Genomic DNA, 16,370 nt, shown 5'->3' with positions numbered 1-16,370 from the left:
ATCATTCTTCTATCAAGGGGCATTGACTACTAGAAATATTTTGTACTAAGACAAAGACTTTTTCTCTGAACCTTAGTTTTTTTATTAGTAAAATTTGGTTAGTACCAGGGTTTTCTGGTCTGTCTCACAGGATTATTATCAAAATCAAATATCTAACTGCCTGTTGGATAGCCCCATATCATATATCTAAATAATATCCCACATTTATTGTGGCACAGTTTTTAAAAATTTATTTTTAATTGGGGGATAATTGCTTTACATTGTTGTGTTGGTTTCTGTTGCACAGCGACACGAATCATCTGTAAGTGTACATGTAGCCCCTCTGTCTTGAGCCTCTCTCCCACCCCACGCCTCACCCCTCTAGGTTGTCACAGAGTGCCAGGCTGAGCGCCGTGTGCTAAACGGTTCAGTGCAGTTCAGTCGCTCAGTTGTGTCCGACTCTTTGTGACCCCACGAATCGCAGCACGCCAGGCCTCCCTGTCCATCACCAACTCCCGGAGTTCACCCAAATCCAGGTCCATCGAGTCGGTGATGCCATCCAGCCATCTCATCCTCTGTCGTCCCCTTCCCGTCCTGCCCCCAATCCCTCCCAGCATCAGAGTCTTTTCCAATGAGTCAACTCTTCGCATGAGGTGGCCAAAGTACTGGAGCTTCAGCTTTAGCATCAATCCTTCCAAAGAACATCCAGGGCTGATCTCCTTCAGAATGGACTGATTGGATCTCCTTGCAGTCCAAGGGACTCTCAAGAGTCTTCTCCAATACCACAGTTCAAAAGCATCAATTCTTCGGCGCTCAGCCTTCTTCACAGTCCAACTCTCACATCCATACATGACCACAGGAAAAACCATAGCCTTACTAGATGGACCTTTGTTGGCAAAGTAATGTTTCTGCTTTTCAATATGCTATCTAGGTTGGTCATAACTTTTCTTCCAAGGAGTAAGCGTCTTTTAATTTCATGGCTGCAGTCACCATCTACAGTGATTTTGGAGCCCCCCAAAATAAAGTCTGACACTGTTTCCACTGTTTCCCCATCTATTTCCTGTGACGTGATGAGACCAGATGCCATGATCTTAGTTTTCTGAATGCTGAGTTTTAAGCCAACTTTTTCACTCTCCTCTTTCACTTTCATCAAGAGGCTTTTTAGCTCCTCTTCACTTTCTGCCATAAGGGTGGTGTCATCTGCAATCTGAGGTGGTTGTTATTTCTCCCGTTGTAGATATCTGTTTACACTTGACAGTACACGTGTCGGTGTTTCTCTCGGTTCGCCCCACCCTCTCCTTCCCCCTATGTCCACAGGTCCGTTTTCTACATCTGCCTCTCTAAGCTTGGCAGACATTTTTACTCCTCCTCTCCACAAATCTATTTATTCCCCTACTCACTGACTTTTTAAGTAAATGAGCTACCATCAGCAACTTTCTGAATCAAAGGATAGTAGTCATTTTGATTCTTGTCTCCTCCACATTATACTCATCAGTAATTTCTAACTGTAGAACATGTACTGAGTCAGAGTGCTTCTTTTCATCTCTGTTGCTGTCACCTAGTCCAAGCCAGTGTCGCTTCATACATTGTCTCCTTTTCACACCCTCGCTTTTAATTCGGTTACCACACAATTGTCAGAATAATGTTCTAAAACTATAAATTTGATCATTACCCTCTTTCAAATCTGTCTAATGTTTGCTCACTGTTCTTGGCATGAAATTTAGCCTCTTTACCCAATGCCATTAAGATCTTCCCTCATCTGGCCCTTTCTGCCTCTGTGATCTCCTTATTGTAGATGCCTTTTAATCATGACATCACAAGCTTGTTTTCACCACAAGGCTTGGTATTTCTGTTCTCTCTCTCTGGAATGTTTTTACCTCAGACATATACATTCCTTTTTCCTTCTGATCTTATATCACCTCCTCAGAGAGACTTTCTCTCGAGTTTTACCTTGCTTCCCCCACCTCCAGTATCCTCTAGCCCTTGATGTTTTATTTATTTTTTACTGCACTCTACTACTTGAAACTATCAGGTATGTTTGTGTATTTACTTGTTTATCATCTCTTTCCTAGACTATAAAGTAGGGACCTTGTCAGTTTTGTTCATTGCTGTGTCTAGGAAGTGATAAAATATTTAATCAGAAGTTAGGCCCAAGCATTCGCTAGTTGAACTGGAAGTTGGCCACAAGGGAGCCTTCCTGCTGTGCTGAATCTTGGGGAAGTCCAGGGTGGAGGGTGTCCCAGGGAAGAGGCAAGGTGGCTAGCAGTGGGGGGCAGGAGGGGGCTGCGCTGGGTTACTTGCCACTGGCACGAAACTGTTTCAGTACTTGAACACTGAGCATCGGTTTAGAACTGTGCCCAGTCGGTGGTAGGTGCTCCACAAATATCTACTGAATGAATGAATAATGAAATGATAAAATATGAAAGAAAGAAGGAAGATAACTTCCTTTGGGTACCTTCAGAGAGAAACTGACAATGATCGAATTGGATTAATTGGATATAGCTTAAAGTCGTATCTTCCTCATTACTAGAAATATTTGCAGTAATGACTGAGCCAGCCATGGTCTTTAAAAATCCAGGATCAAAGTAAAGGTTACAGACCAAGGGAAGAGTCTGTATACGAAGTCACATCACTACTTCTTTGTTTTCTCTTTTGATAAACTTTTTTTCATTTATTTTTATTATGTGTATTTACACATATCATGCAATTTACTATCTTAATCGTTTTTTCTTTGTTTCTTTTTAAATTATTTTCTAATGAGTTATAACTGACATAACATTATGTTAGTTTCAGAGGTACAACAAGATGATTCAATATTTGTATACATTACAGTATGATCACCACAACAGATCCAGTTAACATCTGTTGCCATATATAGTTAGCAAAAATCTTTTTTTTTTTGATGAGTCTTAAGCACTTTTTAAAAAATACAATTACTTTATTGATTTATTACAATCAAATACTGCCGACTAGCATTACTTCACTCATGCATCATTAAAAACAAAAGGATATTTCCTTGATATTTTCAAATGATGCATTACACAATAAACAAAAAAAGTTAGAACTTAAAATGCACCCTGATTAATAATGTAAACTGGTAATTAAAAAAAGCATAACTAATAATTTGGTTCCTTTCTTCATAAATGGAAATTTAAATATCTCTCCTGATAGTCTTGAGGTTATCATTATGTTACGAGTAGTGCAAAGTGTGGCACAGTTTCTTCTAGAAAGGTGTGTCTTACACACCTTACTGGACAAAGGAAACGTGCATGACAAGACGCGTACAGTCAATGCATGATGGAAAGCATGTTTCAAATCCAAGGCAGCCCCCTAGGCAACCATATTATTCAGGTTTCGCATTATCGTTTATGGCATTACAGATTAATTACACATAACATACTTCTATAAATTTTAACCCTGAAGATAAAAATAAATGTTGCTTGAAAAAAATTATTCCAGGTAGCCATTTGGTTTGTATCAGGAGAAAGTGAACCTCCAACAGTTTCGTATCTGCCAGGTCTGGAATCACTCACTGGAGTCAGTAAATGAGACGTGTGACATGCTCCACGGTGGCTGTGCCGAGTCCTGCCAAGCCTCTTCTCTGCAGTGTGCCTGGCGCAGCATCTCCGGGACTACCCTTGTACGTGGCTTTCCCTTCTTCACTGTCGCTAGATTATCTGTATTACCATATTATTTCCTCTCTTTACCTCTTCTTTGGCCTTCCCTTTTAATTATTCATAAATCCTTTCAGAAAATCCTCAGAGAGCTCCATGAGGGGAAGTTCTGGAGATGGGAAATCCAAGGGCGGAAGATTGGGTATTGGAATATCCTTGGCTTTCCCAGTGTTTGAGGCAAACTTCTGCCAGGTTGAAGAGGCTGTTGCAGTTTCTGAATGTGGTGGCAAGCTCCATAACTCTGACTTTTCTACAAAATCAGCATCTACATCAAGCTCCTTTTCTATTGGGCCTTTTAGAAGTCTGGCCTTTTCCGCCTTTAGCTGTTTATTCTCTCTCCGTAATCTTTCATTCTCAGCCACGAGGAATTCCACATGTCTCTTCAAATCTGCAGTTTTGGTGGCCTGTTCCTCTATAATTGTTTTATCATCTTTTGGGGCTTTGCTTCCAATGCATGGCTCTGCTGGCTCCCTCTTCTGCTGAAGTAAAAATAGTAGTGTGTCTGGATCCCTGTCAAAGACCCCCTGAATTTCAGGCAAGTGTTTCTCTGTGGAAAGGCTGTACTTCTGAGAGAGCAGGGGGCTCTGGCCGTCTGCTTCCTCAGCCGAGGGTCTGTGAGATGCCTGAAGCTGGGCAGCTGCTTCCTTGTCTGTGCTCTGCTGGGCTTTCAGTCTCTCCTCCCGCTTGGCCCTCTTCCATCTCTCCTGGATGAGGAGGAGCTGTTTCATGTGGCTATCCCTTTGCAGTTCCAGTGATAAGTGAGCCTGCAGCCTTTTTGTGACAAGAAATAGCCTCTTCGTATTTCCCTGCAGCTAACAAACGATCTGCTCGTCTGCTCTGTTGATGGGCCAGGTTGAGGGGTCCTTCCATTACTTCCATAGACCCCGGGGTAAACGGCGGCCTGAGGAAGGGGAACGACGGATCTCGGGCACATGGAGGGGAACAGCTGGAGAGTGCGAACGCAGCGGCAACTGTGGCCCCACTCCGCGCCCCCAGAGCCAGCAGCGGGCGCAGAAGAAGCCTTAAGCACTTTTAAGTGTATAGTTCAGTGGTATTAGGTACATTCATATTGTTGTACGACTATCATACCTTGCTTTTGAGTGTGACAACTTGTGCATACATTATGCACCTCTCGAGTCCGGGCTTTGCCTGTGGTTTCTCTGTTAAATCATGACTTTAAGTATGTCACAGGAGCTTTCTTTTTTGTGTGTTTCTATTTCCTTATCTGTAAGTGAGGGAGAACCTTTTTATGTTCCATCTCCTAGAATTGTCATGAGTATCAAAAAGGAGATAAAGTACAGAACATCACGTTTGATAGGAAATCCACAAACCCTCTCTGTGGGTGATCTGAAAGCCAGAGTTGTTGGAATGATGTGGCCACTGGAGATCACAGGGACACTTACCAAGTGACAGACATCCATTGCAGGGAAGTCCCCACTCATGAAGCATCTCTTCACCCCTTAAGATGAGCCACTGTGGTCCTTGAGATGGAGGGTTCAAATGTTAAGAACAGATCAACTCTTTTGAAAAGAAGTTTTCCCTTCCAGTACAATACGCAGTGCAGTTTCAGAGTTAAGAAGCTTAGATCATTATAGCATCCAAAATACTCTCAGATGAGTTTAAAGAAGATGACTTTTGAAAAATTATAAGCATGAGTTAATTAGGTTCTTGCCACATGCTTGAAGACCAAATCCTCACTGATTTTTATACTATTTTCAGTTCATAGAGGACTTCCCAGGTGGTTCAGAGAATAACGAATCTGCCTGCAATGCAGGAGACCAGGGTTTGATCCCTGGGTTGGGAAGTTTCCCTGGAAAAGGGAATGGCTACCCACTCCAATATTCTTGCCTGGAGAATTCCATGGACAGAGGCGCTTGGTGGACTACAGTGCATGGGGTTGCAAAGAGTCGGACATGACTGAGTGACTAACAATTTAAAGATGGCTTTTGAAAATTTATAAGCGTGAATTAATTGGTTTCCTGCCACATGCTTGCAGACCAAATCCTCAGTGATTTCTGTATTGCTTTCAGTTCACAGAACTGTGCTAAAGAGGTCAAGGGGAATTTGCAGAGGCCATGATGATTGAAGGACTGGAAAATAATTCAGGGTTAAAGAATTAAGAATTTTTTCAGATATGTGGAGGATACTTAAACAAAGGTGGTAACCACATTATATGTTCCTTAACACATTTGTTAAGGTTTCAGATTGCTCAGTAAGGGGTCTAATTATGGATTACCTGGGAGTGGCCTGACCCAGATGTCATGTCTGAATCAGGGATGACAAAGCTAAGGTTTGTAGACTTTCTAACCATGTCTGTGTCTGCTGTTCCCTCTGTAGACTATACTTAAGGCCTTAGCAGTTATATTATACCTCTAAGTCTACTACTAATTGCAAAGAAGCCCTTCTTTCTGCCTCTGGTATAGAGGCTGAGAGCAAAGACTTGAGCTGAGCCACAGCTTGGCCTTGAATTCACTTGTTATTTGTATGTCTTGACCAAATTCTTTAACTCATCCAAACTCCTGCTTTTTCCATCTTTAAAACAGAGATAATAACATCCCGCCCAACATAGTTGTGGTGAGGACTGAGGAGGTCATGCTCACGAAGGGGTCAGGGCAGTGCCTGGCCTTGGGGCATTGTAAGCACTTAGGAACAGCTGGTGCTCTAGGCGGGAAAGCTGTGTTGCTTTCCAGATTGTTTTCTGAGCCGTTGTCTTACTTCCCCTGAAGAGCCAAGGCTGCTCGCCTCTTTTTTTTTCTTCCTTCCTTTCCATCCATTTCATACTTGATCCTTCCTTAACTCGCTGACACTCATGTGGTTGTTACTCTGATGATTACTTAGAATAATTCACTGGAAGGTGTGAAGCTGTGCGTGTGAGGTTTTTTTTTTTTGCCTCCTAGGATGAAGTATAACCTCTCAAAACTGATAAACAGACCAATCACAAGCACTAAGGTTGAAACTGAAAACAATCTTCCAACAAACAAAAGCCCCGAGCCAGGTGGCTTCACAGGCTAATTCTACCAAAAGTTTAGAGAAGAGCTAACAGCTGTCCTGCTCAAACTCTTCCAGAAAATTGCAGAGGAAGGAAAACTCCCAAACTCATTTTACAAGGCTACCATCACCTTGATAGCAAAACCAGACAAAGATGCCACAAAAAAAGAAAATTACAGGCCAGTATCATTGAAGAATGCCGATGGAAAAATCCTCAACAAAATTTTAGCAAACAGAATCCAATAACACATTAAAAGGTCATACGTCATGATCAAGTGGGCTTTATCCCAGGGATACAAGGATTGTTCAGTATATGCAAATCAACTTGATACACCATATTAACAGATTGAAAGATAAAAAACATATGATTATCTCAATAGATGCAGAGAAAGCTTTTGACAAAATTCATTACCTGTTTATGATAAAAACTTTCCAGAAAGTTGTTTGTATTCTAACGGAATAATTTGCCCAAACCAGATGAATTTCTCACTTTTGAGATCTGTGTTCAGGTATTTGTTAGTTCAGTAAATATTTATTTAGCTCAGATGAGTTCTACTCAGCATTGTACTGAACTCTGGGAAATAAAAAATAATTAAAAACAAAAAGAAGGAATGCCTAGCTTTGAAATAGGGCAACAGATGAGCAATAAGTAAGTTGGGAAAAATTGTTGTAAGTGTCAAATTTGAATAAAAATTCATTCAAAGAGTGTTTTTCCAGCCTTTGTCATACATGAGACCTTGTTCTAGGAGTTGAGGATACTAAGGTGAATAGCTCCCTGTCTTCTGGTTTGGGTGTTGGCAGACTCAAACCTGGAGAGATTTGAGAGGAATTAAGGGTTTAGGAGCCCTGGTGGCTCAGAGGGTAAAGCGCCTGCCTGAAACACAGGAGATCGTGGTTCAATTCCTGGGTCAGGAAGATCCCCTGGAGAAAGAAATGGCAACCCACTCCAGTACTCTTGCCTGGAAAATCACATGGACAGAGGAACCGGGTAGGTTACAGTCCATGGGGTCGAAAAGAGTCGGAGATGACTGAGTGACTTCGCTTTCACTTTCAAGGATGACCAGTCCCAGTGGGCCAAGTTGGAAAGAGAGTATCAGATAGGGGGCATGGCATGGAAGGGAGGATGCTTTTGGTGGTGAGGCAGTTAGGAGAAGATAGAAAATGATTAAATTATTCTAAACATCTCTTTGTAAAGAGGATAATTTAATGAATTCAATCTAAAAATTGGCATAACCACATTATAGAAGTAGGAAACTTCTCTTGCAATTATAGCTCTCTAAAGAAAGAAAGTGAAAGTGAAGTCGCTCAGTCGTGTCTGACTCTTTGTGACCCCTTGGAGTAGATTGCCATTTCCTTCTCCAGGGGATCTTCCCAACCCAGGAATTGAACCTGGGTCTCCCGCATTGTAGACAGATGCTTTACCATCTGAGCCACCAAGGAAGTCTAAGTCTAGCTCTCTAAGCTTAGGCATAATTGCAATGTAGTTTTGTGAACTGTTTTTCACTTGGTCTAACATGGGGTTACAGAGTCAGACACAACTTAGCGACCAAACAACAACATGTGCTTTGCCTTTTTTACTACCTACATGACCAAATGGAGAAGGAAATAGCAACCCACTCCAGTATTCTTACCTGGAGAATCCTGTGGACGGAGGAGCCTGTTGGGCTGCTGTCCATAGGGTCGCACAGAGCTGGACACGACTGAAGAGACTTAGCATGCGTGCATGCATTGGAGAAGGAAATGGCAACCACTCCAGTACTCTTGCCTGGAGAATCTCAGGGATGGGGGAGCGTGGTGGGCTGCCGTCTATGGGGTCGCACAGAGTTGGACATGACTGAAGCGGCTTAGCAGCAGCAGCAGCAGCAGCAGCAGCACATGACCAAATAATATTCCCTTTAGAGTACATACCATTTTTAACATTTTAGATTCCTTTCAAAATTTTTCATAATGTGACAAACAACTTTCTGCATTATAAATGCTTCTTTTTGTGGATTTTCATCTTGAGATGGCCACAACTGTGATTAATAGTCTTTTATTTAAAAACAAATCAGCATTAGTTTAGGCTCTTGAAGTATATTACCATATTTAAGCCAGTTTTAACTAAATTTGTTATCATGTGAACTCTTCAGTGTCATATATCTTTGCATAATGAGTATTTAAAAATGGTTAATATGTGTGTGTGTTTAAACCATTGGAAGATTGTAAACCAGGCCAGCTACCTCTAAATTTGTTTTTGTCTTTATTTTCTGGACCAAGCATGCTCATTTCCTTAATCTCTGACTCATAATTCATCCATAAATTGCAATTTCAGAACTGCTTTAAATTGTCAATAAAAAATTATAGGTTAAACAAATGTTATTTAAAATGTAGGTAAAATTATCAAGAAAAATGTTGGTTCAAAACAAGAAGGTGTCTTCCTTAAATACTTATTAAAATAGTAACAAAGCGGATGTCAGCTACTAGTGTCCTGTCACCCTCTGTGGCTTCTTGAGAATCCTACCAGGTAGCGTTTCTTCTGCTTATAGACATTGTGGAGGAAGGGAGGAGTGGCCCGTGGTTGGGGCAGGGCAATATCCTGTTTGCAGTTCCTTCCTTTTATAGCTTGATAGGCAAGAATGCTATTGTGATGGTGGCCTGTAAATGGGCCAGAGAGGCTTTTATCCTTGCAGGCTAGTATTTTTGGTGTCTTTAAGCAGGTCAGGTTCCCTAAAATCATACAGCATTTTCAATTTCAAACTCTTTGAATTTGGAAATTCTGTTTGTCTTCTGCATGTGGATAGAGCAGTATCATCTTTTTCAATTCTCCTTGCATATTTCATTTAGCTGTGGGCTAGAAAAATCAGCAGTGTGCTTTTCACTTGTGGAAGGTTTGATTCTCAAGTTTAATTGAGTATGTCTTTTTAGTATTTTTTTTTCCTTTTCTCCTTCTAACAAGTTTGCTCTATGTTGTAAACACATATCCACACACTGTATTTAGGACTATACATTTCAGGGCTGATACTATGTCTGCTCACCCAGTTTTGAATCCTATAGTCTTGAAAAGACATATACTTTCTATCTGAAAAGCTTGTGTCCATTTGTTTCATTTACATACTGAATTAAGGGGATATATATTTGTAATGGAACTTCGTTTTGTTCCCACAATAGCCCCAGAGTCTGAAACAGTCTCTGACATATCCTAAGTGCTCAGTGAACACTTGTGTGAATGACTGAATACTTAATTGATAAGCATTAGTAACATTGGATAATGTTAATTGGGGTAGATGGATAATGATGTACATTGGATAATGATAATTAATCCATGTGTTTATGGATAAATAAATTATGTCCCACAATTCTTGAAAGTTTGATATGAAGCAATTAAAAAGCTCAAGTGCTTAAAAATAAACTATGAAGTCAGTACTAATTACAGAAATAACAACAAGAATCACAGTGTTTTGAGGCATTATTTTTATTTTATTTATTTATTTAAAATATAAATTTATTTATTTTAATTGAGGCATTATTTTTTAAAGTTACTGAGTGAAATAAGATGTTTTTATAGGTCTCTAAAATTTTAGAATTGAAATGGACTTTATTAATATATACAAACATTTAAAATCAGTGTTATGGGTGATAGTCTTCATTTTTAACTCCAGCATTATTTCCGTTTTTCTCAATAGGGGAAAATCCTTATTTATGCATTGTCAGACATTTTTAAACAGTTGTCCTTGTACTTCCAACATACTTTTCAGTAAGAACTAAGTCAAAAGCTCAAGAAAAGAATACTGGAAAAATTTTCAACTAGTTGCATTAAAAATTTTAACTATTTTTTTATGAAAGAAAATTAGGAAAGAAGCACTGAAAGCCCCTGAAGACATTATCTGTTACATCGTGTAACTTGGTGCTAAAAACACCCAAAAGACCCAATTTTCAGAACCACTGAAGTATCTCTGTAAGAAACTAGAAAAAAATCTGCTCCAATATTGCTTTCTCAGATGGAGAATCTCAGCCCAGAGAGGTCAAGTGTTTTGCCCAAGGTCAAATCCAGTTAGTGAAAGAGAAAGACTAGAACCTGCCCCCAAGTTCCCAGTTGGGGGTATATCCCCTCACAGCAGGAAGCTGAGCAGTGCCAATCTTGGAATAATACTGTCTCTAAACTAAGTGAAAGCAAAAGCGAAAGTCGCTCAGTCCTGTCTGACTCTTTGCGACCCCATGGACTATACAGTAGTCCATGGAATTCTTCAGGCCAATTCTGCAAAAGAATCAAAGCAGCATTCAGTGTGGAAGGGTAGAATTTTTCCACTGGAAAGCAGCGTTGCAAATACACTGGTCACGCAGTTTCTCTTCCAGGCAGCATCTGAATTTTAATTCTGGCTCATGGAGCTAACACCCCATGTTTGTGTACAAATCGGGTTGAAATGGCAGTTTTCCTCACATTTGCTTTAGTGATGTCTGTGGATGTCCCCAAGTAGTTCAAAGTGTCAGGAGTGATAGAAACACAGGAGAACTAAAGAGTGACATACATAGTTTAGGCTGATATTCAGGACTGGGTCTTTTTAAGCTTTTTTTTTTTTACTATAATCCATAGTAAGAAACATATTTTACTTTGCAGCTTAGTTCACATACACACACACACACCATTCACATGAATAATTGAAACAAAAGATTAAAGAAACAATTCTTACATTATGATGGGTGAGGTATACTGATGTTTTATATTCTGTCCTATTAAAAAAAAGAAAAGTCTTTATCCATTAAATTGATTTTGTTGCTCACAGCCATTGGAGAATCTGTGCTTAGAGCTGAATTACTGTGCTTACTGCTTACTGGGCTTAGATCTGAAATGTGGGGGATGTTTTTTAGGGCACTGATTTTGGCATTGAACATGCAGGTGATTGTCTGGCCCATCTCGGTTAGCCTTCAATTAAAATGAACAGCTTAAGGAAATCGAAAGTGTTCTGAACTCCTCAGAGGCTCCTCTCTAAATATCAAGATGCACTGCTGGCTCCCACATGATTTTCATTCAGTTGCTACTTGATCCTTAGAAAAATCTGAGTTTGGTTTAAGCCCTCAAATAATACAGTTTATCCTTTCATATTGCACTTCCATTTGAATCTCTCTGTTTTCCTCAAACTCCTCTCCTACACATCCCCTCCTTCCTGGTAGTCCAAATGTGGATTTATTCTTTGGGGACAACCTTGAATGAGAAACCCCTGTGCTGGGTCAGCCGTGGGGGCCCTGCTGGGGACAACCTTGAATGAGAAACCCCTGTGCTGGGTCAGCCGTGGGGGCCCTGCTGGGGACAACCTTGAATGAGAAACCCCTGTGCTGGGTCAGCTGTGGCGGCCCTGCTGGGGACAACCTTGAATGAGAAACCCCTGTGCTGGGTCAGCCGTGGGGCCCTGAGGAGCCAGCAACGAGCCTGCCTCTGGCTCTGTTACGTGAGTGCCTGTCCAGTTTAATTTATAAATTGTGCTCATGGCATATAATACCCCACTGACCTCATGATGTCTAATCTTAGACCTTAGGTTTATAAGGGTTTGTGAATGCATACTTTTTTTGTAATGTACAGTTTCACATTTACTAAACAACACAAGCAGATCTGAAGATGAATGAAGGTACTTTTACTTTTAAAAATTAAAATATACTTTAAAATCAAGAAAGCAGATGCACATTATAAGATAAAGATAGAGCTAAGAAACAGACTGAAATACATGAATATAAACCAAAAAACATTCTCTCACTTATTTTTCTAAAATGTTCAGATAATCTATATAAAGAATGCTTTATTGTTTAATGAATATAAACATTTTTAGAGTTATAGAAATTCTTTGAAGGGGAAATAGTTTTAGAATGAAAGTATATTACAGATCCACCAATAAAATGTCTCAAATCTGTCAGTTTATGTATTGATAAGTTTAACTGTTTACTTATTAAACTTAGATATGAAATCAGCATGCTGAAATCCGCTGTACTTCTATGCACTAATAATGAACAATCAGCAAGAGAAATTAAAGAAATAATTTAGAATTTAGCTACTTTAATTTTTTTTTACTCTCAGAAGTGTCATCCAAAAAGCTTAAATGATCAATTAAAAAAATAATAACTCTACAAGATAAAAATAACACAGATTATTGTTTTTGTGACTATATACCTACACTCACAAAATAACGGGAAGACCTAAACTTACTGACAGATGAGAGCTAAAATGGCATATAAGATTTAGTTTTTCCTTCTGTTTTCTGATGTTCACAAATTTTGGCTTTATTTAAATATACCTCAAGTGATGTTTTCCCACATATATCTTCTTTTTTAAAAAAAAATTTTATTGTGGTAAAAGTCACATAATATAAAACATGATTTTAACCATATTTAACTGTACAGTTGAATGCATGCTTTTAATTTATATAAATTTTATTTCAAGACTTATTTTTCTGTTTGACATAGTGAATAAAATAGTGACCTTTCCCCTATTATGGGCAGTGAACTAATAAACGAAAAGCCCTCTCCATATGTCCTTTCTGAAGTTTTAAAGAAAAGAGAAGCTAACTGCAGCTCCTGTTGCGCTTGCTGTGTGTTGAGTTATTCTGAAGACGCTTAGTGCCCCAAATGTGGCCCCTGCTGCCGTAAACCTAGCCTGTGTCCGTGCTGGCTGCTAGGTCTGTGTTAGCACCGCTCTGTCCCGGGATCTTCCTTAGTTCTCTCCTCTGCTGCGCTCTGCCTCAGCCTTGTTCGCTGGTGCCAACCTCTCTCGCCTTCCGTAGTAAAGGCTTGCAGCGCTTTTCAGTTTTCACTGTGGAAAACCAAGCTTTTATGATGAGCACCTGAAACCAGCATTGTAGTTAGTCAGCAAATTATGGTTGAAGTAAATAACAGGCAAAGAAAGTGTAACTTCAGCCTGAAAGAAATGTTTAGAGTTGCTGCAGTACCTCAGAGAGTTATTTAATAGGGGAGAAACATTTATGGTCCATAGTTTCAAATTGATGAGCAGACAGACAAGCCTTTCCATGTGAAGCTACCTCCTGTAGGGTGAATCAGACTACAATTCTTTCACAAGTGGGTGTGTGAGTCGATTAATGGGGCCTGCTTTGGGAAATTTGTAAGTTGACTGAAGAAATAAAAAACCACAAAAGCCTGCAATTCCCTTCTCAGAAACTTTTTCTGAGCTTTCCCCCCCATAATTGGTCCAGTTTCCTCTCTTCACCCCTGTGTTTATTTTGTCGTTTCTTATTGTCTGGCCCAGAGCCTGGCTTAATTACAGCTTTTCTCACCTTGTCTTGTAACCAATTATGCGCAATATAATCCACTAGAATGAGCTCTTTGCTGTTACTTGCTCTGCTTTTCTTCCTGCTAGAGAGCTCCTTGAGTAGAAGTATGACTGTTACTCACATCCTTATCCTCACTACTTGTCCCTGTTGTTTTCAGGAATAAGGAATGAACAAGATAGGAGGCAGCCCTGGAGGTGGTTCTAATTCCCAAAGGTCTTGTGTTAACTGTGTGAGAATTGATGCAGACAGACTCCAAGCTCAAGGTCTGCATCATAGCACTCCTGCCCCCAGGTCTTGCCCTTGACTTCTGTAACCCAGGTCTCAGCTGCAGTGCTTTCAATTCAAAATCCATGCTTATTAAAACCTATGGGAATGGACCCACCCATACGAAGAATTTAGGCTTATGTGGTAACTCTCCTAATACCATTAGAGGCTATTGTGTGTCTTGGAGTTGGAAAAGCCTTAAATCCTATTAGTTTGAATGTGGTAAAGTATGTTCCCTTCAGAAATGCCTGAACTTTGGAGAAAAATCTCAGTTGTCTGTAAGGGAGTTGTAGTTTTGGCAGTAAGCTGCATATTTTGCCAGGAGCCAAATTTTAAGTTTTATTGTTTTTCGGGAAACACATCTGTGAAATAATGGAAATAGTGACAAACTGTGTTTAACATTTTAAAAGTTTCTAAAATTATTTTGTTTGCTTGAATTGTAAAACAATAACTTTTAGGATAGCCTGACATTGGGCTCTGACATTAACATAAAGCTTAAAAAAATATTAGTGATTAAATTTTATATGTGTGTATTGACTGATGACAGTATTTTATTTCTGAATTTGTGGAAGAGGAAGCTAGATTTTAGCTGTCGATTAAGATCATTTTACTACAATTTAAAATTTTGGGATTTACCCAGAATATGAGCAAGTGGATTTCCTTGATAAACTTTATTTTACCTTTTTTTTTTTTTAAAGGAACAGTAGTTGACGTAGACTTTGAGTTAAATACAGAGACTACAGAATGATATGGGGGCTGGGGGGGCGGGTGTCTACTCTAGCCATCCAGAGAGTAATTTCTCCTCTGAAGAACTGCTCCCGTGGAGCTGTATTCAGCAATTCTTTCCTAAGTGACAAAAACAGACAGACCTTAGATAGGTCTTCTCTTGCCCTGCCTGCCCAACTCTACCCTTTTCTCTGGGTCTCCTAGCCTCACTGTACTAGGAGACCTAGGGAAATTAGTGACTTGCCACAAGAGACACAGTAGGGACAGGTGAGAACCCCCTGTGCAGTTGGTACTCCAGTTCTTCCCTTTTTTGTTAGCAGCCTGCCTCCTTAGGTAGACACCCATAGTCCAAGTTAATACCATGTGTGTAATAACCAGTGACCGCTTTTCTTACACTTTGCTCTTGGCTGTCCTTTATGCCTGTTACTCATCACATTGCTTTTTGGAGCTCTCCATCTTCATCTTTGCTTCCGCCTCCCCCGCCAGCCCCCACTATTTCCGTCTCTTTTTCTTCCTCTGTTTCTGATCACGTCTCACCTGTTGCTTTGTTTCTTTCCTTTAACCCCTCCTTTTTTTTTTTTAAAGGTAAACTAATTCAATCTTTTAAAAAATATTTATTTATTTATTTATACCACTGCAACCAGTCTTATTCAAGGCAGGCATGATTTGGTAGTTGCCAGTAGCACGTGGGATCTTAGTTCCCCAGCCAGGGATTGAACCTGCATAGCCCCCATTGCAAGGCAGGTTCTTAGCCACTGGACCACCAGGGAAGTCCCCCCTCCTTCTATCTTAATTGGCTGGTATATAGAATAGCAATATTGTAATAATTGGAGTTTTTTGATTACATGTAACAGAAATTAGCTCTGACTTGCTCAGGTTTAAAATTTTAGATGAATTTTCTGGTAGTCAAAAGAGGGAAAAGGAGAAGGCAATGGCACCCGACTCCAGTACTCTTGCCTGGAAAATCCCACAGACGGAGAAGCCTGGAAGGCTGCAGTACATGGGGTCGCTGAGGGTCGGACACGACTGAGTGACTTCACGATCACTTTTCACTTTCATGCATTGGAGAAGGAAATGGCAACCCACTCCAGTGTTCTTGTCTGGAGAATCCCAGGGACGGAGGAGCCTGGTGGGCTGCCGTCTATGGGGTCGCACAGAGTCGGACACAACTGATGCGACTTAGCAGCAGCAGCGAAAGAGGGAAATAGAGGGCTCCTATGGCCTTCACTGTTTAATAAAAACTGTCTATTCATTTTAATGGGAAATAGCCTTTCCCTCTCTCCTCTCTGGTTTGTTTGTTCATTCTGTCATTGAGCAAGTAATTATTGAGCAGCTGTGCCAGACAACTTTTCTAGGCTCTAAGGATATAGCAATGAACTAGAGAGATAAAAATCCTTGTTCGTCATAGAGCTTACTTTCTGCTGGGGGAGGCAGATGAACAAATGAAACATTGGTGATAATGGCTATGCTGGTGTTTTTTTGGCTACTT

The 16,370-nt window shown here is 40.2% G+C and overlaps 2 protein-coding genes across 3 annotated transcripts in view; one reads left to right on the top strand and one right to left on the bottom strand.

Annotated features, from left to right (window-relative positions):
* CDC14A (cell division cycle 14A) overlaps positions 1–16,370 on the top strand; it is a 183,090-nt gene that overhangs the window by 35,468 nt on the left and 131,252 nt on the right. The gene's annotated exons all lie outside the window — the stretch shown is intronic.
* LOC138074540 (nuclear receptor-binding factor 2-like) lies at positions 3,707–4,587 on the bottom strand. The gene is made up of 2 exons (XM_068966705.1): positions 4,490–4,587; positions 3,707–4,445 (listed from the first exon to the last, which is right to left on the bottom strand). The coding sequence occupies exons 1-2, from the start codon at positions 4,585–4,587 to the stop codon at positions 3,707–3,709; spliced, it is 837 nt and encodes a 278-aa protein (XP_068822806.1).

The sequence above is a fragment of the Capricornis sumatraensis genome, chromosome 2 (genome assembly GCF_032405125.1).
Source record: "Capricornis sumatraensis isolate serow.1 chromosome 2, serow.2, whole genome shotgun sequence".
In the NCBI taxonomy this organism is placed as follows: Eukaryota; Metazoa; Chordata; class Mammalia; order Artiodactyla; family Bovidae; genus Capricornis; species Capricornis sumatraensis.
Note: the sequence above shows the minus strand (reverse complement) of the source record. Positions and strands in the feature narration are given on the sequence as shown.